This window comes from Pogona vitticeps, chromosome 4 (genome assembly GCF_051106095.1).
Source record: "Pogona vitticeps strain Pit_001003342236 chromosome 4, PviZW2.1, whole genome shotgun sequence".
Taxonomy (NCBI): Eukaryota; Metazoa; Chordata; class Lepidosauria; order Squamata; family Agamidae; genus Pogona; species Pogona vitticeps.
In genome coordinates, this window is record NC_135786.1 from 55,375,601 (window position 1) to 55,401,956 (window position 26,356).

The following is a 26,356-nucleotide window of genomic DNA, read 5'->3' on the forward strand; positions in this document are numbered from 1 at the left end:
CGCAGTCTCTTATCACACAGCACAGATGCGGGGATGCCTTTGCTTTCCATGGCAGGAGCCCGGCCGCGAAGCTCCATTTGGCTGCCTACGAGTTTTGCAAGGCCCGAGCCGAGCCGAGCCGCCCTCTGCAGGCTGTTACACAAACGGTGCGCCTGGGCGTGCCCTTATCAGGCTCACACGCTGCTGCCGCCGGGCTCTCTGTTGAGTAACTCGTGCCACCCCTCCTAAAAAAAAAAAAAAAAGCACACGCACGGGCACAAACCTCCACCCCACCTGACCGTTCGCTCTCCGTTGCGCAGAAGAACGCGCGGCCCCAAGCGCGCCTGGGGGAGCGCAGAGGGTCCCCGGGCTCCGTGTCGGTTCCGTTCGCCCGTGGAAAAGGAGGGGGGAGAAATCCGCTCCAAGAAGGTAAGGGAGCTAAGGTGCTGGGGCTGCCCTTCCGACACCGCCGAGGGGGCCTGGCCAGGGCGGTCCGTTCCTCCCAAAGCAAGAAGGCGCCTCCTCGGACCGACGACTTGACTCCGAGGAAGCGAAAGGTGGGAAGGGCAGCGGGCAGCCTCCGCCCTTCCTCAAAGCCCGCGCCACAACCCCCTTGTCTAGACGCGTGAGGACGAATGGTTACCTGCGGTCCTTGAGGACCCCACACACACACCGCCACCCTGGCCAGGGTATGAAAGGTGAGACCCCCGAGAAGGCGCCTTTCAGGCCCTCGAGGGGACGCCGTTGCTTGGGCTTGGTGCCGAACAGGAACGCGGCTGCACGTCCGGAAGTTCTGAAACTACTGCTGGAAAGTGGCCTTCCTTCCTACTGTCCACTCCCTGCGCGCACCTGTGCCGGTGAAGGGGTGCGTGCAGGTTGCCTCTGTGGGGCTGTGGCTGAGGTGGAGCGAGGGGACCTTTCCCTCGGCACCTCAGAAGCTATAGGGCACCGAAAGCTGGCCCTGCTCACTGAACCTTTCCATGAAAACATCATTTCCCCCCCTTCCTTTTGGGGACGCCATATTTTCCTTCTCCTTCTACATGAGGGAGAGGTTCCCACAATCTACTTCAGGGCAGGCCTCGTCTGCGCCATGGGTGCCAGAAGGGCCAGTTACAGCTCTGTGCCTCAGTGCTCGGCATCGAGAAGTATCTGGTTGCCCAGGGTTTATTTGAATTTCTCTACCACGTCTTTTTCTAAATGTTTCTTGTATAGATAGATGGTCACTACTCATCATGGGTGCCCCCGGGGTGGTGATTTGGAGTCTTCGTCCTAAATCTTAGATTTAGTTATTATTTCGACGTAAACAGGCAGATGCTGAAATATCAGAACCCACTACATACAGGTTTGTGCCCACCCCCAGAAACATTCCTGAGGACATCCAGGACATGTATCAAAATGGCAGACTTGGCAAGAAAGCTCTCAGGAACATCAGCTTGGCATGGCTGGCCCATCGGTTCTTGTTCTGGTTGGAGCTCTTGTAACTTCAGAGCTGAGTGATAGTTTTTAAATAATTTTTTAAAAGTCTTTTTAAATAAGAGCTGAGTGATGCAAGGAGAATTAACAGGAGCCAGCTCTTCTCCACATGAAAGAATAAATTTCACCAGTTAAATTGTTCCTTGCCTGCAGCTGTTAAAATGCTGAAGCCCTATTCAGCCTTCAGCAGCAGTGTTTTTATTTTCAATATTTCTGGAAGGCCTGGAGCCTGTAGAAATCAGCTTCAGACCACATGTAGCTCACAAGCCTGCCTTTTGCCCATCTGTGCCCAATCAGGAAACAGCCTCTTTTGTTTTGGGTCCAAGTGCAAAAGGAATATTGAAAACTGTCCATAATATTCATTACATCTTTCTTCCTAAAAAGTGTGGTATATAGACGCACACATGCGCGCACACATAACACACACCAGTGGCTGTTTGTCTGAGCAGTGGAAATTCTACCAAGAGCCCAGGGCAAGTCCACATGATAACTTGGCAGAAACTGTCAAATGTTTCCTAAACTGGAGATGCAGGAAGCAGAAAAAAACAGCCTTGGGTTACTTTTTTTCTTATTCATATATTGAGAAAAGTTTGGGTCTGGGAGGGTGTATTTGTGTTTTTGGATGCAAACTCCTAAAATCTCAGACACCCATATTCTGGGAGTTGTGGTCAGGAAAAGTAACTTTTCTAGGCTTTGCTTGCATAAGAAGTATCCATTTCTCAGTGCTACAGCACATACAGTACTTTCTATCCAGGGGTTAATAGCTGGCATGCCTCCCATTTATATGGTCTACTTCTACTCAAGAGATGAGATTATATTGGGCTAGAGTAGCAAATAGCCTGACCCGATCCAAGACAACATTTAATGTTCCTAGATAGTAATGTTGTCCCTCTTCTGCTCATGCATAATGTATAAAGCACTTATGGAGTCCTGTATAATGGCCAGATAAGAACAGGCAAGGATCCATCACTGGAGGGTGGAGTTGCCATTACTTGAGGGCTGCAAGAAACAGATGGCAATTGGACGTACACCATCTCCATTCAAAATCAGTAGATGAAAATGCAATATTTTAAGGCATGGAGAGCAAAAGAAGAGACAGGGATTCTAGATGAGCTGTGCAATAGATGGGAAAATTCTTCATAAGCCATAGAGAGGAAGTATTTAAGCTTGCATAAAAAAGTCTTCGGAAGAAATCCCCCTGGAATTAAATGGAGTGACCAAAAATATATAGTTCATTCCCCTGGGTTTTTTTGTTTGTTTGTTAATGTCTTCCTCAAGCTTGAGACCCAGGACTTTTCCCATCATGTTGTAATTGTTTCCCATTCTGGCATTAGTCCTCACAGATTAACAGATAATGGTTTGAATACTCATTGAGTAAGACATCAAATAAGTCTTGTTGGAAGACAAATATTAACACAGATCAATGATCCAGGGTTACAACCTCGGATACTCGGAGTTTAAACTATTCATCTCTGATCTCTTCACCTCCAAAGTGGAGGAGACCAATACAGCAAGACCGCCAGTGCCACGACCTGTACAAGAGATTCTTTCTGCAGGCTGTTCCCATATCCTGTAACCCTGAAGGCTTAGCGACAAGCCAAGTCTCTTGAAGGCAGATTATATCAAAAGTTTGAATGTATTGGTTAAACTTCAGATCAGCCAATTGGTTTTTTCATCCTACAGTATTCCAAGACAGTAGATTCGCTGATTGGCTTTTGTTTCTTTCCTGACAATAGTCAATTCTGGGAGTGGGCTGTGGGGGGGGGCATACCTGTAGCCCAAGTGTGGGAATCCATCAGGGGTGGATTCAGAGATAGTTCCAGTTGGTCTGGGTAGATGGTTCTTCCCTTCAGATGTTTGGTACATTCTGTAGTTATTAGATGGATTGTTACCGAGTATGGGAATCCTTGTCCATGGATTCACTCTCATTTGGTTGCTCTGAGTTTTGAATACAATATGTTTGTGAGATCTCAGGGTTGGTTAATTAGGATGTTATTTGGAAATGTTACAAATGGGGGGGGGAGGCTTCCTTCCCTTTGCTGTCCAATTTAAACTCTGGACATTTTCTTTTTTCACCTGACCTACAGATTTCAGCTTGTATGTTTAAATGGCTCACACCTAGTACTATACATACCTAACTGACAGGTGGAGCCAGAGAAGTTGACTGCATCTTGGGGTCACCTGCAGTGTACCATCATGTGCAGCCATTGACAATTAATGATAGACCAGACAGTGACCATCTACCCCTTAGAGCACTGGTTCTTAACCTTGGGTTACTCAGGAGTTTTGGACTGCAACTCCCAGAAGCCTTCACCATCAGCTGTCCTGACTGGGGTTTCTGGGAGTTGCAGTTCAAAAGCATCCGAGTAACAAAGGTTAAGAACCACTGCTTTAGAGTGTCTATAAGACTTCAACAAACACAACCTGGGACCTTAACTGATTGCAGAATGCTGAACTATGTACTAGGAGAGAAATGGCTCAGATGGTATCTTCAGATAGATGCAAATATAAGGCAGATATTGAGAACAGATAAACTTCAGGAGCATTACTATGCTCTCAGTCAGCCTCAGAATATTTAAAAGCAAAAAAAATTGTGAAGTATATCAGGATATAATAAATGCACTCTTCTGACTACAGCTTGTTCAGAAAACAATTGAAGTGCTCAGATGTCCTGATATCCCCCCCCCGAAAGATTTTTGTTACTTACTGTATTATCCAGTCATTCCCTAACTGCACACCCAAGGAATTAGCATTAAAACTGCTTATTGTCAATCAACCATTCATTAGATATGCTGTTGCACTATTTGTGTTGGCAGCCACGAAGCTGAGGTCTGGTTTTCTCAAGACCGTTTAATTTAATGGTCCATAGTTTAGTTGCAGATGCTCAAAGAAGGGCATGTTTTAAAACATGTAGTTCTAAAATGTGTGTTTTTAAAACCTGGATTTTCTTTTTATATCACACCTTACATATTGTAAAGGCTTATGGCTATAAACCATAAAGTTTTGACTGACAAAGAATGTCTGTTGTCATGATTTTAAAAATGTTTTGGCTTCAGGGACATGAAAGAAAACCTCTTTCATCCTTTATCATTTCTTTTGTTATAATTCTAAGCATGTTTGAAGTCAAAGGACATACTTCTGAGAAGGTATGTTCAAGCTGCTGGATCTCAGTTGTCTAATAATGATTACCATCTGTCCACTACTAGAGGAACATTGGTGCAGGGTGTCTGAAGAACTACAGCTCAGAAAAGTAATTTTTAAAAAGACTATACTCCCCAGAATTCCCCAGCCATCATGGCCAACGGGTAGAATCCATAAAAATAACTTCCAGGCTCTGGCCCGATGTATTATGCTTCTTTGGAGAGTGTAATTATGTAGTTGACATTTTGCCAAAAGGGAAAGCTGGGCATAAGAATGGCCTTTGTGTCTCACCCCAAGGTCTGTTTAGTCCTGTATCCTGTTTCAGATGGCAGCTTAATAAATGTATTGCCATGCCTTTGTCTCCACCATCCCATAGTCAAAGATTCCTGCTCCAAAACATTTGTTGTCATAACAGAATGACCTTGTGTTAGCCAAAGAAAGGAGCCTGCAAAAGAGAGGGAAATAAAATTGCCCTGGTATTAACAGGAATGGTAATTTTAAAAAATCTGTCAAAGGCAATCTCTAATTTAAAAAAAAAAAACCTACAGCAAAAAATAAACCTGCATTTCTTCACTGTAACTAATAGAGGGGAAAGCAAAAAAAAATCACTTGTCTTGGAGATACGCAGTCTCTGGCAAATCAGAGAATACTTGATTGATTAGAATATTTGCTTCAACACAGAGAAGGCACTCTTGAGTACCTGTTCATGCGAAAACAACTAACATCGTTTTTAAAATTATTTTTGGTTTCAAAGGCACGAGAGTGATCAGCATTCCCTTGAATTGTCTGGTTCAGGATGTGGGTCCATGCTTTGGGCTTCACAGCCTTGCCCCATCTCGGTGGATTTCTTGGCTGGTTCTTCACCCGGAAGGAAGTGCCCACATGGTTTGAAAGTCTAAAGAAACCGACTTGGCGTCCCTCCAATAAAATGTTCCCGATTGCTTGGACTACTCTTTATACGAGCATGGGGTAAGACTTTCTGGCTGCCTCGCTCCCTTTCATCTAAGCCTGCAATTCTGAATGCATTTTCTGGGAAGCTAGCCCAGTTGAACCAAGGGGGGAACTTAACGTTCAAGAAAGCATACCCACAACCAGATTAATGGCATTTGCCCCTGTTGCTCCCATAGCAGTTTCTGTAGTTACTCCTTGACAGTTTTCGTATACCTTATGTAACACTGTTGATGCAGTTGCTCCTTATCTCTTCGTGCCTTTCTGTGCTTCATGTTGCAGTCCTTTACACTGTAAAGCCTCTTGTACGAGTAGCCACCAGATGCTGCATTGAATGAGGATTCGCTAGCCATCTGTCTCTGTGCAAATGGACAGAGGTAGCTATTCCAAATCTCAGAACTTCCAATACTAGTCCTTTAACTCAGGTTCCCTGGGATGCTCAGAACAAATGCTGAATCATCCAGTAGCAAAATCTGATATAATCCTAAACTAGTACAGTATTTGGATGATACTTAGGAAGGAGTGATGACGTGCTTATTCTAACATGAACAAGTAAACCAATCAACTTATTTTGCATTGTAACAGGTCATAAAAATATAAGCACAGTTTCATTTGCATGCCTGAATTCTAGCTAGTGTGCCTGAAAAGAAAAGGTTGTAAGAAGAGGAAATAAGCATTTGCTGGAAAGTGAAATCTGACTATTGCCTTTATTTAGCAGGAAAAGTGTTCCCAACCTTGGGTCCCCAGATGTTATTGGACTAAAACTCCCAGAGTTCCTCACCCTTAGCTGTGCTGGCTTGGATTTCTGGGAGTTGTGGTCCAAGGACACCTGCGTTACCAAAGGTTGGGAACCACTGAGCTAGCATAAAGCTTTTCCTGCAAGATCTGCTCAAAGAATGCAAGCCGGAAAATGTGACATTTGACAACAGTGCACTAAATGGATCTCCTTTTTCTTCAGCTATGCTTCATATTTGGTGTGGAAGGACCTGGATGGCTTCAGTAGCAAAGCAGCAGTTCCACTGGGCCTGTATGGAGCTCAGCTTGCCTTGAACTGGGCATGGACACCTATATTCTTTGGAGCTCATAAACTAAAGCTGGTAATTATTCCCTTTCATTTGAAGCACATTTACATTGCCTGTAGTTCAGTTTTTTTATTATTATTATTATTTCTGACCTCTCTGTAGCCTGGCTGTGATTAAATTTAAAAGTCTGCTGCTCATTTTTGTTTATTTAATCAGTTCTGATCCTCAGAATGTGCTAAAGGTTGCAATTTCTGCTAAACATTTTTAAAAGCAGGGCAATCAAGAATGAGGGTTTCAGCTCTTATGGAGTGGAAATGTTCCATTTGTAACTTTTTTTCTCTCTGCTTTATGTAACCTGTCGATGATTTTTCATCCATGGGTTTGAATGAGAAAAGATGACAAAACCATTGGCCAAGCACATGTAAATCGACATTTGCTGATTAGATTTCAGATACTGTATGGTGTTCATGTTTTCTGGTCATCGAATATACTATTTTGAAAGGATAGGTATTCTAGAATGCTTCTATTAGACTTTTCAGAGCAAAAGCAAAGAGGTTTTTATACTAACAAAAGTTTGGCCTTACCTACATCCACTTTGCAGCTGGTTCCCGCCAGTGATATCAGTCACTTGCAGTTATATTTATCTGGATTCATAATTGAGCACTCCCTGTATTGAGTAGGGTGTGAAGTTAGAAGCCTCATGATCTGGGTGTTCCCTTTTTTGTTTTGTGTTGTTTTTGTGGTTAACAACGGTGTCTCTGAGATAAACAGCTCCAAGCACCTCCCCTTGGCCTAATCAGTGAACAAATGCCCAGAGCGCCAGCACCAGTTTATTATTCCTGTGCAGATAACTAAATGGAAAAATGCTAAAGCATAGATAGAAGGATCTGTAGAAAAGTGCTTGTCACAGCAGTGCATTTAAAGCAAGGGTTAGCAACTTTTGCAAGTGTGGGGACCAAGTTTTGCACTTGCTCTGGGTTATAAAGTAGGCCTAATTGTGAAAAAAAAATGTATGTGTGGGGGTTGGGGGCACTGAGAGTGAAAGTGACCTGAAGTCCACTTTGAGTTATGAAGAATGAATACTTGTGGTCTTGAATACTGCAGGGGGGTCTTGCAGCCTATTTTAATGGAGGCTTCCAGGTTGCTGGATAGCTCAGGGGCTTCAGCATCTGGCTGCAGAACCACAGGCTGTGAGTTTTGTTCCCCACTATGCTTCCTTGATGGGCTGGACTTGATGATCCATAGGGTCCCTTCCAGCTTTGTAGTTCATATGTAAAAGCAGGTGGTTCTGGAGCGTTCAGATGGCTAAAATGTAACTTGCAGGGAATGGTTGGAGAGCACTAATGTCTCAGACACATTTGTGTCCCCCACCAGCACCACCACAGGACACAACATCCAGTCTTGTACTACAGGGCTGGTTGATTTCAGCAGGGCTGTGGACCACATTTCAGATTTGCCAGCATCCCAAGTGTTGTACTTGGGGATAAAAGGAGCATGGCCGAAGAGGCTACTTCAAATCTCTCTCTCTCTCTCTCTCTCTCTCTTTTTTTTTTTTTTTTACTGTTTAATGCAGTGGTTATGAGCAATGGTAGATTTTCATTTAGAGGACACAATTGGGCTTTTTGATGGTAAAATGTCTGTTTCAAAAGAATTGTGTGTGTGAAAGAGAGAAGGCTGGGAGACCTCAGGGATGTTTGGGGACCACATGTTGTCCAGCTCTGTTGAGCCCTGTTGTAGTAACAGACATCATGTTGCATGGACTTTGGGGAGTGTATAAACCATCTAAATGTATCCATTTCTCTATTCCAGGCCCTGATGGACATTGTGGGTTTGTATGGGCTAGTATTGGCCACCATGTATTCCTGGTACCCTATTAACAAGACTGCAACCCTGTTGATGCTGCCTTACCTAGCCTGGCTGACCTTGGCTACTTCTCTCACCTACTGTATCTGGAAAGACAATCCAAAAGAGAGAGAAAAAGAAGAATAAGAAAGAAAATAGTAACATTGAAGTAATTTGATGAAAGCCTTTGATCCTGACTACCGGTATTAGGGAAGGAAGTTAGTTTGACAGGTGTAAGAGCATTTCCCTCTTGATCCTGAGAGTGAGCTCTTTTACAAAATGCAAAAGTACATATTTTTAAGGCTCCCATATAGTTTGAGCATGACAGTTTCAACTCCCGTCTTAGCCCAAAGTGCAGTCCTTTATGTCCCTGCTTAGAAGAAGTCTTGTGATTCCACGGGCTTGCTCCAAGGTAAGGGATCACAGCCTTAATATCTTAATGAGTTGGTGTGGGGTTGCAGATGTATGGTTATGCCCTCAGTGAAGCTTGGAATTAACTTAGCTGTGGCCTATGAATTTTATACTTACGGAAGAACTGAAGAAAAATCCTGGGAATTTTCCTGGAGATGCACTAGAGCAGAATCAATTTATATGTGATTTTTATTTTAAAAAATGCAGATGTTTTGCTAATAATGTACAGACTACTTCACAAGTTCTTTTTTATTAGATATATGCACGATCACCTTTCTCCTCTCTCATTCTTATCTTCTCTTTGTTCTGTTGTGCCCTTGTCAAAATTTAGATGTAAGCTCCTTGGAATCCAAACTGTTTTTTGTATTTGGGGTGAAGACTGTATACATTGACACCACATAAATAAGCAGTCACTCAACTGTCATATATGAATGCAACAGAACATAGATTTTCCAAATAGACACATTTTGGAAGGAGTTGGAACTATTCTCAGTTCTATTTTATGTGGACACTCAAAAATGCAGTTGGGTTTGCTATCGGGATGAAATGATGGGAAAGGCTCTGTTGTTTGGAATGGAACGACTGTTATTTTCCCCAAATGTAGTTGTGAGGTCTTGGTATTTACCAGGTGATTGATACATGGGTTGATAGTGGCAAATCCATAACACAGAGAAGTTTTGAAAACAAAAATTGGCTTTGTTTAAATTAAAGGAATCTGGTTTAATGCTGGAGACAATGTTGAGTGACGTCTAGATTTTAACAACAAACAAAAAGAGGGGAAACAAGCATTGTTGTTTCTTTGTCAGACCAGTAGCTGCCAAAGCGACCTGACAACTTGTTGGCATCCATTAGAGACTTACTTAGTTAACAGCCTAATTCTGTATAGGGGTATACAAAAGTAACTTCCAGTGAGTTCAGTGAGACTTAGGAAATGTGCATAAGAGTGCACCCTAAGTCTGCACAGGTCTTCCTGCATTCCATCTTAAGACTTAAAAAACTGCAGATTTCAGCTCTTCCATATCATTCCCTATTTGTTTGTTTTTTCTTCTTCCCATTCCCTTTTATTTTGTTTAACATCCTGCATAAAATAATATTTTTGGAGAACTTGAAAGCTTGCTCAGGACTTTGCAATTTTTGCTTTGTACTAATAAAAATATGACCTTACTGGATATTTTTGGATATTTTGGATATTTTTCTAATGGGTCGGTGGAGTTACCTCTGATTATGAGAGTTCATGAAGGAAGCAAGTGCAGAAGAAATGCTTCTCCTAATGGCACTTGCCTTGCCAGGTAGTTCAAGGTAATGACATTTGTACACAATGTTTGTATGTTTCTGTAGTTTAAAGCTATTCAGTGCAAGCACGTGCACCCTGCATAGTGTAGATCCTAAGAGGACAACAACTGCAAGAAGCTGACATTATTTTGCAGACTGCATTTGGTGGCCTGCATCTCTTAAAGACCGGCCGGCCCAGATAGCCAATTTCCCCCTCTTTAGTAAAATGTCCAAAGTTTAGCAGGTTAGCTCTTTAGACTACAATTCCCAGAAATTCGCCAGCAGCTGGGAAATTCTAATAATAATAAAAACCCACAACTTTTTAAAAGGCTGAAAATGACTGGCTCATGTTAGGTTTAACTCTCTCTTTGGCTCCTAGATTCTTAAGGCAAAGGCAAGGCATAGGGCCTCAGATTTGATACAGATAGGCATGTAGACTCATGGTAAACAAAATTTAGTTTGGGGGCCCAAGCTAGAGCATACACGTAGTGCATGTTTAGAAGCAATGGTCTTAAATGGAGGAAGTCTTCTTTTCTATCATAGGTTTTTCTTACCTCTGTAGCTAGTATTCCAGCAAGATTAGTTTTGAGACTGGTCACTGGAACATTAGCGTGAGCTGATTTTGCAAATCTGACTACCAAGCACTTAGCGATGAGAGGGGGGGAAAGGGGTGAATCACATGGTTTATCTATTCCCCTTAATATCTAGTTTGAGTTGTAGATTCTGGTTTGAGTTGTAGATTCTGGCCTGCCAATACAGAAATTTCAAACCATCTCTCTAGAAATAAGTGGACCTTATAAAAATACATATAATCATTCTGAATATTATTCTGTAACTTCACTTGGAATGCACTATGGCCCAATTTTGAAAGAAATTGGCCACACTCCTGTTGTTTAGCATGGTAAATTTCAATAGAGTAGGCCCTGTGGGGATTTGGTAAATCAAGTCTTTTAAGGTCCACTGATTCAAATGTGCCTACTTAAGTGAAATTTACTATACTTAGCAACAGGATTTTGGCTGTTATAAAATATTTTAAAAGTTCTTTTAAGAAAAAGATAATTTTCCTTCTTTTGTCTAGTTCCCTGGAAAACTGTCATAATACAGTAATTTTGAGCTCTTTGGATTTGCAAATAGGAGATACACTGTCATCGTTTTACTAGAACTTAAAGTCTAGACTATACAAGATCTGAAAAATTTCTGATGCTCCTGCTTCGTTTCTTTTTCTTTTTAAAACTTAAAACAGCAGTAGGATCTCTACATTTTTAATGGAGCAGCAGGGCCTCTGTGCTAACCCATTCCTTTGTAACATTTTGCAAAATAAATCAACCCCACAAAATTGTTATTAGTCCAGATTGTGAGAGTTGCGGCAGGATGTCCAATCAGCTCAAAAGATAGGATAAAAATATAGGTGGATTTATCTCATGCAATTTAATGCTAAGCCTGTGGTTGAATTACAACTAAAAGACTGATGCTTTGTTACTTGATGCTTTAACTCACCCATCAGAACAAATGGCATGGTGAAAAGTTTTACTAGAACTCACGGTTCGTTAGGTAAAGGTAAAGGTAAAGATTCCCCTTGACAATTTTTGTCCAGTCGTGTTCGACTCTAGGGGGCAGTGCTCATCCCCGTTTCCAAGCCATAGAGCCAGCGTTTTGTCCGAAGACAATCTTCCGTGGTCACATGGCCAGTGCGACTTAGACATGGAATGCTGTTACCATCCCAGCGAAGTGGTACCTATTTATCTACTTGCATTTGCATGCTTTCGAACCGGTAGGTTGGCGGGAGCTGGGACAAGTGACGGGCGCTCACTCCGTCGTGTGGATTCGGTCTTACGACTGCTGGTCTTCTGACCCTGCAGCACAGACTTCTGTGGTTTAGCCCGCAGCGCCACCACGTCCCTCACAGTGCCACCACGTCCCATGGTTCGTTAACTGACTTTAAAGGGAAAGCAGGGACAATGAAGATGTCCATGTTCCATGTGACAAAGTATGGCTAACTTTTCTGTAGAATTAAGCTTATGTTTGGAATTTGTAATCCCGGCTTGCCATTACTAGAATGTAGTGGGCAGATACTGTAAGCTGACAGCAGGCTGGCCAAAGGGGGGATAAGGAGGAAATGGCTGGAAATGTTTGGAATGACCTATCTGAGAAAAGCAACTACCTTTTCATGGAAAAGGAGTCAAGAGCTTACATTTTGAGAAACTCAAGATAACAAGTCTTATATCTTAAAATGAATTTATTGACAAAGAGCAAAAAGACACCTAGATCTAAATACAATTGGTAATTCCAACTAGAGTTAGACCACCTGATATCGATTCAGCTTAGCTGTGTTGATTTTACAAGTCTCGCTGACATAATGGATCGATACTAGTTGTGACTAAGCATTGGATTTAACCACTAAATTCTGAGTAGAGATGGGCATGAACTACAAAACGAACCAAGAAGTTTGTTAAAAATCATTGGTTTGGAGTCGTCAAAACTGATGAACGACCCAAACCATAAACTTTTTTTCATGATTTAACCAACTTCCCAGTTTGTTCGCACCCCCACAGCCTGCCCTCTACCCCCTTTCCCCGTTTCCCATCACCTCCCTATCTGATCCTGTTGCCGCCTCCTCTTCATCTTTCACCATCTTGAGACACAGCAGGCCTGGCTTCCCTTCCAGGAAGTGGGCCTGCAGCCTCTGTGCCTGCCCCCGCTTATCAGCTGAGAGGCAGGTGCATGCACAGAGACAGCAGGCCCTGCCTCTCAAGATGGCAGTGGCAGAGGAGGAGGAAGAGGAGGAGGCAACAGGACCAGGTAGGGAGGCGGCAGGGGCAGAGGGCGGGCTGTGGGGCTGTAAATGAGTGATCAAGTACTGTGTGGTGCCAGATTGCCCATTTGCAGTGATGGAGGTGGAGGTGGCAGGGGCAGCTGTAGGGCTGCAAATGAGCGATCCAGTCCTGCATGGCACTGGATCAGGGCCACATGGCGCCAGATCACCTATTTGCAGTGATGGAAGAGGAAGTGGTGACAGGACCAGGTAGGGAGGCAATGGGGGCAGTGGGAAGGGAGGCCAAATGGTGGGGCTGCAGATAGGCAATCTGGGGCCACGTGGCACCAGACTGCCCATTTGCAGAGATCCCTAGATGAGACCTATGGGAGTCCAGAGGGGTCTTTGTCTGCAGCACCTGTCCTATGTTATTTCCTCTAACAACACAGCGATAACAAGGATTTAAGGTCCAGCCTTACCCTCTCTCTACCTTTTTCTCTTCCATTTCTGCCATCCTGCTTACTGTTTACAGCTCACACAATGAAAAGGGTGTTCTTTCAAAAGCTTGCACAGGTGGAGGGATGTTGCATGCCTTTGCGCACTTTTTAAAGCCTTTTTGGTTGGCATAAAATAAAGACATGACTTTGCTATGTGTCCAGTCTGATTCCATATTCTTGATATCATTCAGTCTTCTTTTTATATACAGTATACTGTATATTTAGAGAGCTACAGCACCATCTAGTGACAGCTAGACCAACCAAAGTATTGCACTTTCTTACACATGAGAAGCCTACAAATTATGCAGCTTCTTGTCTTTTTGGAATTCCCAGGCAGCATTGCTGGGAGTTCTCATCCAAAAACATAAATCTGTAACACCCCCCCCCCAGAGAAATGCCATTTCAGTTTCCATTTCTGTTTGGTGACAGTTTTAACATGAAACGTGCATGAAACAGTTTCCAAACAGTAAGGGGATAGAAAGGCAATGTGAGGATCAAAATATTGTAGCACTTTGAAGATTAAAAGTGTTGTTTTTAGCTGTTCATTTTGGTCAGCATTTTAAATTCCATGCAGATTGAGAACATGAATCATTTTGATCTAGGTCTGTGAAGAACGTATTCTCAGTATGTAAAACAAACATGTTATACTACCAGCATTTGACTAATTTCCAGTGGTGTTCTATCTACCAATTAGAAGCAACTGTTAACTCACTAACCCTGGAATTCTGGACCTGTATCAGGAATATATAGATATCAAGATATATTGGTTGATATCCTGTTGCATTAAGTTATACTGCATAAAATGATATCATCAACCATTGAGATTAAACATTTCCAATTTCTCCCTGAATGTCCCATGGAATTTCTTTCATTGTTGGAAAATTACTGTGAGCTACAGGAGGGGGGTGTTGTTCTTTAATTACCAAAAATCACAATTGCTAATAAAGTCAGCCTAGTGGGACTATATTTGGTAATTCCTCTTCCTGTCCACAGGTCTCTCAACTTTACAGTGATGAAATGTGTACCAAGAGGGCTTTGTGACTTTTGAGAGAGAAAACAGAAGTCTTTAATTTCTAAAAATAAAATGCTGTGGCTGATGATGACATAACTTAGGGCAATTGGATTTCAGCCCTTGTCTGTATGTTGGTGTCAGATTTTCAAAGATCTTACATGGGCAACACAGTTTGACTGCAGTAAGGGACTGACCAAAAAAGAAGAAATCGACAGAAGAGGTGTTAAACAGGAATTGAGTGTATAACCCACACTGAACAGGTCCACACTCTCCTTCCCACTGCAGCTTGTGTCCGCTTCTTGATCCTGCACCATTTTTAGATGCTCTGACCACATCTGATAACTAGAAATGCCTTTTACCGGCTTTGACTTCTGTGGCAGCTGTGCCTTGTTTTGCAGAAGACAAGAGAGGAACATAGTAATTCGTGCTCTATAATTTCAAAAGTAGGCTACTCGCTACAGGACCACCCTTGAAAATCTATCTGGAAGCTTGAATAGATTGAAAAGGCTATCACCAAATTATTGTCTAAGACCAGATGGGCAGAACATATGTATCTGGTTCCCTGTTCATTTCTGGCTCAGTTGCACTTACTAGTTCTCACATTTCAAGCTCTGAATTGCTTGGAGCTTAAAGGGAAGGGTAAACCACTTGTGAGTGCTCTGGACCAAGAAAACCCTGCAAAGGGTGACAATAAGCACACAACTGATTTATTGATTTACTGGATATATTCCAAGTATGTGTTACCCATACATTCCCCCTTCAGTATCTGAGCTTTGGCTTTGACTCTCTGCACATTTGGCACTGACTAGAAGCAACAGCAATGTTTTGGTTTTGGTACTAAGTAACCATCTCAGAGCTGACTATACAGTGTACTCCAGACCTGGGCAAAGTGCGGCCTGAGGGCCACATACGGCCCGCAAGCTGCTCCTATCCGGCCCACCAGTCATCGCTCCAGTCCAATGTTCAGGCACGTGTTCAAGCCCAAGACAGACTGGATTTATCTCACTGAACAAGCTGAACATCAAAACCATTTATAGCTTTTTGTCTAAAGTTGATCAGTTGCTTATCTTTAACATACAGTGGTGCCTCGCACAGCGAGGTTAATCCGTTCCGGATTAACTCTCGCTGTGTGAAACATCGCTGTATGGAAGTAAAAAAGCCATTGAAACACATTAAACATAGTGTTCCAATCGGCACGTTTACTTACTGTACAGCGATGCCGGCAGCCATTTTCGCGCCCTCCCCTTGCAGAACGAGGGCGCGAAAATGGCTGCAATCAGCTGTCCGGCGGGTCCAAAATGGCCGCCGGAACAGCCGAAAGGGGCCGGGGCGCAGCGTTTTCGCGCCCTTGGTAAGCAAGGGGAGGGCGTGAAAATGCTGCGTTTTCGTGCCCTCCCCTTGCTTACCAAGGGCGTGAAAACGCTGCGCCCCGGCCCCTTTGGGTTTTCCGGCGGCCATTTTGAAGCCGCGGAACAGCTGATTGTCGGGTCGCTCTGCGATTTCCCGCCTATACGGGCACCGTTTTGCAATCGCATTTGCGATCGCAAAAACGGCCTCGTAGAGCGAATTCATCGCTCTACGAAGCGCCTGTTCTGCGAGGCACCACTGTACCACAAAAAACCTCTTTAGTATTTGTGAAGATTAACAAGTTTAAAATAAAAACAATCAGAACATCATTGTTTCATTTTATTTTTAAGTAAAGTTGGTTTGGCCCCCAAACACAGTTCGGATTTTTCATGTGGCCCACTTATAGAAATCAATTGCCCACCCCTGGTGTACTCTCACTACATAGCCTGCGACTGTATGGCTTTAGATGCCTGGTAAAAAATACACAATGGTTCAATTATTGTAGGACCGTATTATGTTGTTTTTAATATCATCTTAGTTACTTTCTATTTCTACTTTGTTAGCTACTTTAAGTTCCCGTAATAACAAAAGAAAAAAAAAAAGAGGGGGGGACCAGCAAGTTATTTAATAAATAAAATAAAGACATAACACAATAGCTCAGTGCTTTAGCTCTCTGGCTGTGGAGCCAGAGGCTGGGAGTTTGAGTCCCTGCTGTGCCCCCTTGACAGGGGCTGGATGTGATAATCCATAGGACCCCTTCCAGCTCTCTGCAGTTCTAAGATGATGAGGGCTTTCAAATTTTGTATTCAGAGTTTACATGGAGCTCCAAAACTAGCTGGAGCATTTCATGTTGGAGTATACCTGAAATCATCACACTACATTCAGCAGTAACATCCCAAACCCCTCAACACAAATCTTTCTGCAGAGAGAAAATATTTTTTAAAAGTCACAGTCAAAAATCTACTTCTAAGTTTGCTATATGACAAGTATTTTTATGCAGGTACACTCTTTAAGCCTGGGTACCAGCTTCCTCTCATGATCAATTCCGTGATGCCTCTGGTATTTGTAAAGCAGGATCTTGCCTTTATACAAAGGGCCTTGCTGGAATTTTAAGAATTCTGTGAAGTCTTAAGCCATCCAGACCTTTAAGACTGAGCAATTTCATTGGCTCTGTTCCTAAATTAAGGAGGGCTCTCCGCTTATGCTGCAAGTGCAGACTGGGCTTTGGAGTGGAGACAGCTGCCTTATATGGATCAGCCCATCTAGTTCAGTGCCATCTTACACTGATTGACAGCAGCTCTCTAGGGTTACAGGCAAACATTTCTCCCAGAGCTTGGAGACGTTTTGTCATCATTCTTGTGTTTGCTTAACGACAGCTCTCAGACTCTCCTAACCAGTGGCCATGCTGGCCGAAACATTCTAGGAGTGTAATCCATTTTTTTTCCAGACCCTGTCTTGAGATATTGGGGACTGAAGAGGGATCTTCTGCATAGCAAGCCTGAAGTTTTCCACTAAGAGACACTGTTTTCCCACCTGACAAAAGCACAGGGATTCTATATAGAACTAGGTGAGAATCTGACTCCTGGGCCTAAAGCAGCAAATGCCTGTCTCATCACCATAACTAATCACAAACCCCTGATTCATGTATGTATGCATGTATGCATGTTATACACACACACAGCGCAAATCAGATTTATTGTGCGTGCTTGATCCACTTTTCCATGTAATAGTAATAATAATACTGTAATCTTAGAACTGCAGAGTTGGAAGGGACCCTATGGATCATCTAGTCCAGCCCCCATCAGGGAGGCACAGTGGGGGAATCGAACTCCCAACCTCTGGCTCCGCAGCTAGAGACCTAACCCATGGAGCTATCCAGCAGTTATGTGATAACAAATATAATTTTAGAAAAAACCCCAATATACAAATATTTCATATGTATGGACCACCACACAATAGTCTTGCTTCCAATCTATTCCCAACACACATAAAACTAGCCAGGGCTGCAGTCCTTTCCCTTCTTAACTGGCAACAAAAAAGCCTCACCACATTCAGTGGGACTTACTCTTTTGTAGACTCCATAATCTAAAGATCTAGGATCGAGCAGGATGAATAGCAGAGTCATGGGGACTGACATTTCCTGTTTTATTGGTCATGTTTCTACCCAGGTAGTAGCCCTTCAAAGCTTCAAGAGAAGGTGCAAATTGCCCACATGTTCTTTCTCTCCGGAAGGGAAGGTGGTTCAAGTGGATACATAGCAACAGATTACTGCAGATTAATACATTTGGTTGCCTCCTGAGAAGCTTGACAAGGATGCCAATCAGTGGCAGCTTTAACATGCAACAAACACACAAACTAATGCTAGCCGATTAAAACAGTCCAAGAAAATCTGTGACAAGCCTTCCTCTCCTTGTAGCTTCTAGACACATCTAGCGCTATAGAAGGTTCAAGTATAGAGAGCAAAGTTGGAGGTGAAAGCTTGTCAATCTAGCCATGAAAGCAACGGAAAAAACTCACAGTGACTGGGATGGAGCAACAAGTTGCTGATGCATACAGGAAAGAAAGACATGCCCTCTGGGTTGCGAGTAATTATGTTTATTTATTGTTTGTTTGCCTTGCAGTTGTTACAACAGAGGGAAAGAGAGGATGGGCTGCCAACCCACAGTATCCAGGGGAGATGTTTTGTTTTCCTAATCATCTGCCCTTTTTATTCTGAAAAGCAGATTCCCTCCTGCCAGATACAGTGTCTTATTTCACCTTTGCTTCTGGCCAACTGCTTCCTGAAGGCTTTGATTCCAAGACTGTCCCTTGAAGCCTTCTTGAATTTAAAAAAAAATCAAACCAAATTGCATAACTAATGAAAATTATAGGTAGAAAATATCCTGCAATGGTCCCACCCAGCAGAACAGGAGACGCAAACATGCAAAGTGTAAAAAAGGTAGCCCTTAAAAACAAAGCACCAAGAGGTATTAAATATGTACTTACAATTTTAAGAAATCTTGCCAGCGCGTGGAGCCAGGATAGGTTTTGTCTGCTAATAATACTAATAAGACTGCTATTTATAAAGTAGGCTTATTTGCAGTGTGGCTGATTGCAAATTACGACTAAAGAAACATTAAATTAGCCTGCTCAACTGTTTTTGGGGTTTTTTAATGAGTAAGCTTTAGAGCAAAGCTGTCTGGCCATCATTTGATTTATCTGACTTATTACAGTGTGATTATTTGTAGTTATTAAGGAATTACTAGTTGATAATAGATATATGCATAAAGTATAAGACAATGGGTGTTATAAAATTATATCAATTATTTTGTAAACATTCTTCAAAATGACAAAATGAAAGGACTAGAGGGCCACATAAATATTACAGAAAACCAAGACAATTATTAATTTTAAATACAGCAATCTCTCTCAAGAAATTATAAGGAAGAATACTTATAGTGTGTAAGATTTCTCCCTCTAATAGAACATTGGTCCTCCCACACATTTCAAAGTACATTCTAAGTTACAATTCTATTACTGCATATACAGGAGACTGATGATCTGAAGTTCATCATCGAAATCTTTGTATATGTGGGAAAAATTTAGGTGTAAGAGTAAGCTATTGTTTTCATTTCATTTACTATTTATTTATTTATTTATTTAAATTCAACTAAAGTATCAACATACAAAAAACAAAAACAGAGCAAGAAAGAAGAAAAGAACAGGGAAAAAAGGAAAAACCCAAAGGGAAAAAAATCCTTCTGCTAAACTAATCCCTCCCCCCCTTTTGGAGTCGGAGACTCCAGCCTCGTTAACCCTCCGCTCTCCCCGGTCTGATTTCCACTGTGTACTAAATAAACATACATATGTAGTGAAATTTGCCCTACACTCCTGTCTTCCTCTGGGCCCATTTATTTCATTTACTCCTGAAAGCAATTTCCAATGAATTCCTAGAAATTCCTAGGACATTGTCTTAATGGAGACAAACTATTGATCCTTCTGGCAAAGGATGCCTCATACCAGTGGTTCCCAACCTTGGGTCCTCAGATGTTTTTGGACTAAAACTCCTAGAAACCTTCACATATACTGCCAGGATTTCTGGGAATTGTAGTCCAAGAACATCTAGAGATGGTTGTTGTGGGTTTTTCGGGCTCTTTGGCTGTGGTCAGCACTCTGTCCTCTGAAGATGCCTGCCACAGAGACTGGCGAAACGTTAGGAAGAACAACCTTCAGAACACGGCCAAAGAGCCCGGAAAACCCACAACAACCATTAGATCCCGGCTGTGAAAGCCTTCGCGAATACAACATCTAGAGACCCGTGGTTGGAACCATAGCTCTGTACTAACTGTGCAAGGTCAGCATTTCAGGTAGGAGTCTTTGCAGCCCCTTCTGGAAATGATTGAACTTGACATCTTCTGCATGCAAAGCATGAACGCTACTGTTGACCTGCAACCCTTCTATAGATATATTCTGGTCTATAAGAGAATGATTGACTTTCTCCTTAGGATGCTTCTTGTAACTTGTCCTCACATTTACAAAACTGATTCTTCTTGGAGAACAATGTGATTTGAAATATGTCAACAGGCAAGCCTTCTGTTGAAACTGGGACAAATCTTACATATTTCAAACCCATCAGATGGGCTGTTTTTATACTGAAAGATCAAGATTCTGGATAGGCACCTTGTGTTTCACAATAATTTCATTTTGTTATTGAAGCATGTGTATCTCTATGTACAGATACTAAGGATAGGCAAAAAATTGTTTCAATCACTTTTTGAAGAAATTTGCACCTTTCTTTATGTTTGAGTTGGAAAAAGGTTGAGGTTATAAAAACTGAATGTGAGAGATATGGAGATGCAGTTCTGTCCATCTAGGTCCAGGGTTTGAGTGCATCACTCTTGAAAGTATGGATTTGAACCCCTCTATATTCAGCCTTATTAGTGTATCAGGGTTTCATCTTTCACATGCGTATGGCAGAAATCAAGTCATCTTTTCCTTGTTAAGAACTACTGTACCTACTTAGTGCAGCCAATTCAAGTGGAGGAGAATTTTGCTCAGGTTGTTTCTAAAGCATTTACAAAATTCTTCATATTCAAAACAGGGAAAAAAACCCTTGAGTTTTTTTAATAAGTGCAAAAAAAACACACACACCAGATTTTCCTATCAATTATTTTATTTTTCCCCCCTTTCACACACATATTAGCCTTTCTGTGCTACACTAGCTTCTATAGTATAGCATTACTATATATTCTCTGCACAATCTCTCTTGCAGGTCTACTACACTTAGCCTGCAGTGGTTTGTCTGTACAACAGGCATGGCACAGCCCTAGAAGGAGTTCATCAGCTGCTGGGAAAGAGAGAGAGAGAGAGAGAGAGACGCACAATCCCGGCATTGCATTCCAGAGATTAGATTAAAGCTCAGCATTGATCTGCACGGCTCAGCTGGCTCCAGTGAAAGCTAAAACAGCAAGAATGATGGGACCCTGATTAATCCAGCAGTCAAGAGCCTCCAAAAATAAAATGGGTCAGAGGGACATGAGAAGGGGGTAGAGAAGAGCGATCACTCATCAGCTCAGGATTCCCAGCCTCACAATTGTTCCCTAAAATGTCAAAGGAGTTAGTTATTGGTCTGGGGTTCTGGCACACAAACATAGTTACCACTGGGAGGGGGGGGAAACAATATACTTTCTAAGGAAAATATTCCATACCATTGGAAGAATCCCTCTCTGCCTAAGATGAGACGTGATAGATAGGACACTCTATAGTAATTGTTGTCACGGTCTGATTTGTACAATAAAACCCACCCCAGCAGTAGCAGCAGCTGCTGCAACTTATCAATGCATAACATACACTCATTAGGCCACAGCAGTGAGTATTAATGCCACACTTGCACTAATGCACGTGCAACACCTTATTGAAGGACCTTGGAGCTTGTATGTAAAGGATTTTATTTTGAACAAGGAAAATAAATTAAGTGAAGGTAAAGGTATCTTATTTAGATAGGGAAAGGAACTGACAGTGTCTCTATAGCAGCTCTAAAAGCCAATGGGACAGCCTTTTCAAACATCATAACTTAACACTTCAGGTTTGCTTTAGCAGGAACCACTTTTTGTTCCCATAAGACGTGTGTGTCATTCTCTGCACCATATACCGCACTCTTCAGGAAGGTTCTTGAAACCTTAGCAGAACTTTGGGGCAGGGGCCTGCAATGTCAGGGGTTCAGCTAAAAACAGGGTGCCCCATCTGGCATGAGAAGAAACAACCTTTTTTTCCCTGTTGTGTAAACTCACTTGCTTGGAGCACTTTTCACACTGTATTTTTAATTAGTGCACCCAAAAAATGTGAAGTACAAACTGCAAAGTGCAAACATGTATTATGTGTCCAGAAAGAACCTCTCTGAAGAAGGTGAGCACATTTGGGTATCCCCTGGGCAATGCCAGCCACTCTTGGCTTATCCTTCTGCTCCAGAAGTGCCACTGGACTTCTTCTTACATGAAATATGACATCATGTCCAGAATTATGAATGGCCGCTGCACCGTTTCTCTGCACATTCTGTTAAATAGCACTTCTGCATTTATAAAATATTGGAGAGTGCAGAAAGATTTTGGAATCACAGGTTCTAAGAGCAAATACAAGAGGAAAGAAGAACAGGGAAGGTAAAGAGAAAGATGATAATCAAGGGAACAAAAAGCATAAAAGTCCAGGTGTACATACCTCATGTATTGCCTTCTGTTATTAATATAGTTATGGTCATGACTGGTGGATTAAAAAAAACGTTATAGTCTAAATCCTGTATGAATGCCATTCCACTCACCACTCTCAGGAAGTTTTGGATAACTCAGTGTCATGCAATGTACACGCCCCACATGTGCTTGTAAAAATATGGAGCCTATCTTTGTGCTCTCTCCGTTCTGCTCAGAATGCGGTCATACTGTACTAAATTCCAATAGGCAAGATCAGTAGTCCTCAGACCTTCCTTTCCCTTCTCACTGGAGTACTTCAAGAAGTCATCAAGTTTTTTACTTGTTCCAAATCTGCTGCACATCCCACTGCACACCCAGTCCTCTCTAAAGCAGACTTCTGCTCTGGTTAGTAAGGAGCATGATTTCTATCTTCCGAAGCAAATCTGCCCATTCAGTTTATTTATTCTTAGTATTTCCAGTTTCGCCATAGGAGTCAGCAATCCAGATCTCTTGACGGTAATGCCCAATGAGGCAAAATGTTTACAGCCAGAGGGACTCTAAAGAACCAGGAAGAGCAGATCTGCCCGCAAAAGAGAAAAGCTTTGCTGATGACATATTTCATATCAACTAATATCACATTGCAATTACAATGAGAGGCTGTAAAGTATAAGATTAGAGTCTTCTTTGAACATGCAGGTTCAAGTCGCCAGTGAGACATGAAACTAACTGGGAGACCTAGGGTCAGCCGCTCTTACTCTCAGCAATGACCATCTCACAGAGCTGTGAGACTAAATTACCAAGGAGGGCAGCCACATAATGTATACCAATCCGAGCTCCTTAGAGGAAAATGTAACAAGTAAGAATTTTAAGGTAAGTAAACACATTTGGGGCACTGCTGAAATCTTCAGCAAGAGATAGATCCTGCCCAACGGGTTTATTACTATGTACACAAAAAAACAGAGAAATGGTTTACATCTATGGAGTTTCAGATGCTAGTGAAGCATCACACCTAAAAAAATAGTCAGTGTGTTGCTGATGCTACAAAAATGTTGGCTCTTGACTTTTCAGTCTATTCATTCAGTTCAGAAAGAAGCCTTTTAAAGATGTAGTTGTCAGCTCAACAACACAAAGGATGTTTTAGCAGATGCCTCCCCTCAACTTCGGGCTCAGCTCCACCTCACGATAACTGAAGTTATTTTTTCCAAAAGGTAGGGGCATTGCATCTGCCTCTCCTTGTCTGCTTTGGAAGGGTGATCCCTCAAGGGCAGGAGGAGGGCACATTGGCAAATCTAGGAATGTAACACAGTGGCCAGTTCTCCTGCCCAGAGCCAGGTTTCTGTCATGGCTGTGGATAAATAGATTGCTTCTGGATTCTGGATTTTCCATCCATTACCTAATCTGCTGCCTCTGGACTCACTTCATTTTTGAAATAAAAGGGGGTGGGAGAGAGGGAGAGAGACTAGAGCCAGAGTGAAAGTGAAGGAGAGGCGACACCCGAGAGTGCTAGGGTCATCCTAGCCTGCTCCTATCCTGGCTGTTGCTCCAAATCCATATATAGCTCCTGACAACTGGAAAGTCCAACTCCCCCCCCCCCCAGCCGCTGGTCGCATATCTGCTTCTGAAGGCTGAGCAAGGCTCTTAGCTACTGCTGTGCTCTCTGGTCCCCCATTGCAGCAGGATGGCTGAGAAGCAGGAGCAGCCTGAAGCTGCCCAGAATGGTGAAAAGGCAGAAAATGCAGAAGCAGAAAATGCAGAAAATGCAGAAGAGGTTGAAAAGGTCAAGCTGGAAGATCTGCCACCCTTTGAAATTGTAACCGGGTAAGAGACCTCATCTCATCTCACCTCATCTTCTTACGGTAGCAAAGCACAAAAGAGTTAAAAGCTTTTGTGCTCAAGGATCTGTTGGTGTTGGCCAGCAGGACACATAATGTTTGTATCAGTGCAAGAGGTGTCTGGTTCAGGTTTAAGATTTTGATGGGGGGGCAGGAAGATGGCTGAGTAAAGGTGAAAGGTTGTTTCTAATCCTAAAAGTGTGAACAGCCTGAAATTCCACCCCAGCAGGATGAGCTCCAAATACATCATTTATTTCGTGACCATCAAAGATGGCCCTGTGACTGTTGTTCTTCTTCTTAATGAAGAAAAAATATCATCTATGGAATTTAATCATAGCCATGCAAGGTTATGCCTTGTCATGCAACCTCCTGCAAGTCTGCAAGCAACTCAATCATTTATTTAACTTTTTGCCAATAAGCGACTCTGTTAAAGATAGAAGGGGAAGAGACTTTTGGATGGGAAATTGAATAGGGCTGGAGGGAACTAAGATCTAATCCAGTTCCCAAAGTAAGAATAATAGCTCTGCTTTTTAGTTTATATCTGCCTACATATTGCACATTTATTTATTTATTTATTTATTGCATTTATACCCCGCCCATCTAGTCAATTGACTACACATGCTTATTTTGCACTTAGTTCATTTATGAGATGAACAAGAACTGGTCATAAACTTTCATCAAAGATCTGAATACAGTACTTATATCTTAGTTGGAATTTTGGATCAGTCGCCTTGCAACGCTATATACAGTGGTGCCTCGCTTAGCGATCGCTTCGCTATGCGATGAATTCGCATAGCGAGGGGGTCCGGGCCATCGCTGGAGCGTTCGCTCAGCGATGGCCCCTATAGCGTTTTTTCGCTGTGCGATGATCGCTAAGCAATTCGCTTAGCGATTTTCGCACAACGAAGCAGGGGAGAACAGCTGATCGGCGGTTCCAAAATGGCCGCCGGAAGGTCCGCGCCGCATTTTCGCGCCCTGCCCTCGCTTACCGAGGGCACGAAAATGGCGGCGCTATGAAGGAACATCGCTTAACGGTGAGTTTTAAAGCCATAGGAACGCATTGAACAAAGTTCAATGCGTTTCTATGGCTTTTTTATTTCCGTTTAGCGATGTTTTCGCATAGCGAAGGTTAATCCGGAACGGATTAACCTCGCTATGCGAGGCACCACTGTACTCTTTACTATCAACCTTGCCACTACATCTCGAGTATCAGCAAGCTCTGGTTTACAAAATCTACTAGCTTCTCTCCTTTTGTTGGGTGTTCCTTTGCTCTGTTCTGTGGAGTCAAGCCCCCACAGGGCAGAATAACCTTTAAGGATTACACTATTATCATTCAAAAACACAGTCGATCAAAATTATAAAAACGTTGACTGGTATTCTATAACAGATACAAGTTTTAATAAAAAACCTATATGTGGTGTTCCTAATCTTGCCATTTTTTGTAGCTCTGATTATGTTACGTATTTCTGAAATCTGCAACTGATGATGATCATGATGATTCATTGGACTTGGCAAGAAAAATAACAGCAAAGAAATTGGGGCCAAATTGTAAATACCAATGTTAACAGTACAAAATTCACAGTTATTCAGAACTGGGTGCTGTATGTTGCAATTCTATGCACACTTAGCTGGCAGCAATTCCCCTGAACTTACTGGAACATCTGAGAAAACATAAATAGGATTATGCAATTAACCACACTGTTGCATGCATGTCCTGTTATCATACATGTTTCATATGTGCTGCTGGCAATTACAGTTGGATCATGAATCAAACAGGATCATGGAAGTGGGTCGTCATGTGATGAGTTTGTGGAGGCTTATTTCACCTCTCACCACTTCGTTTACACTGCTAGAAAAACACCTGGGTAATGTACCTCTGAGGAAATGGGATTGCTTTTATTTGTTTATGCATGACAATTTCATCTTTCCCTAAAGAGCTTTGGTTTTATTATTGCAACAGTCCTATGAGGAAGGTTAGGTACAGCCCAAGCTCATTCAGTCAGGATCTTAACCTAGGTCTCCCCAGTTATATTCTGACCATTTTAGTTCACCACTATACTACACTGGCTATCCATGAACGCTGAATGATTAAAAGAAATCTGTAGTGTTGAGCTGGATTTAAAAAGAGAGAGAGACTAGGACTAGAACAGGCAAATTCGCTGGATT

At 42.4% G+C, this 26,356-nt stretch overlaps 2 protein-coding genes across 3 annotated transcripts in view; both read left to right on the top strand.

The window, feature by feature from the left end:
- Positions 1 to 269: 269 nt before the first annotated feature.
- On the top strand, positions 270 to 9,980 carry TSPO2 (translocator protein 2). 2 transcript variants are annotated; one of them, XM_020795823.3, is made up of 4 exons: positions 270 to 408; positions 5,348 to 5,562; positions 6,500 to 6,638; positions 8,373 to 9,980. In XM_020795823.3, exons 2-4 carry the CDS (start codon positions 5,390 to 5,392, stop codon positions 8,550 to 8,552), a joined length of 492 nt encoding a protein of 163 aa, XP_020651482.2. In that variant the 5' UTR covers positions 270 to 408; positions 5,348 to 5,389; the 3' UTR covers positions 8,553 to 9,980. The 2 variants fall into 2 exon arrangements, with proteins under 2 accessions (XP_020651482.2, XP_072853529.1); XM_072997428.2 differs by lacking the exon at positions 270 to 408 and adding an exon at positions 562 to 677.
- A 6,106-nt stretch (positions 9,981 to 16,086) lies between these two features.
- APOBEC2 (apolipoprotein B mRNA editing enzyme catalytic subunit 2) overlaps positions 16,087 to 26,356 on the top strand; it is a 28,218-nt gene continuing 17,948 nt past the window's right edge. The window contains exon 1 of the mRNA XM_020795718.3: positions 16,087 to 24,176. Within this exon, the coding sequence (XP_020651377.1) occupies positions 24,037 to 24,176 (140 nt within the window). The 5' untranslated portion in view covers positions 16,087 to 24,036. The remainder of the gene's footprint in view (positions 24,177 to 26,356) is intronic.

What these genes read in the sequence shown, in the direction of transcription:
- TSPO2 (XM_020795823.3), top strand. Translation starts at nt 5,390, where the DNA reads ATGTGGGTCCATGCTTTGGGCTTCACAGCCTTGCCCCATCTCGGTGGA. An exon ending in ACTCTTTATACGAGCATGGG is followed by an intron (nt 5,563 to 6,499) that starts GTAAGACTTTCT and finishes CTTTTTCTTCAG; the next exon opens with CTATGCTTCATATTTGGTGT. An exon ending in GAGCTCATAAACTAAAGCTG is followed by an intron (nt 6,639 to 8,372) that starts GTAATTATTCCC and finishes TCTCTATTCCAG; the next exon opens with GCCCTGATGGACATTGTGGG.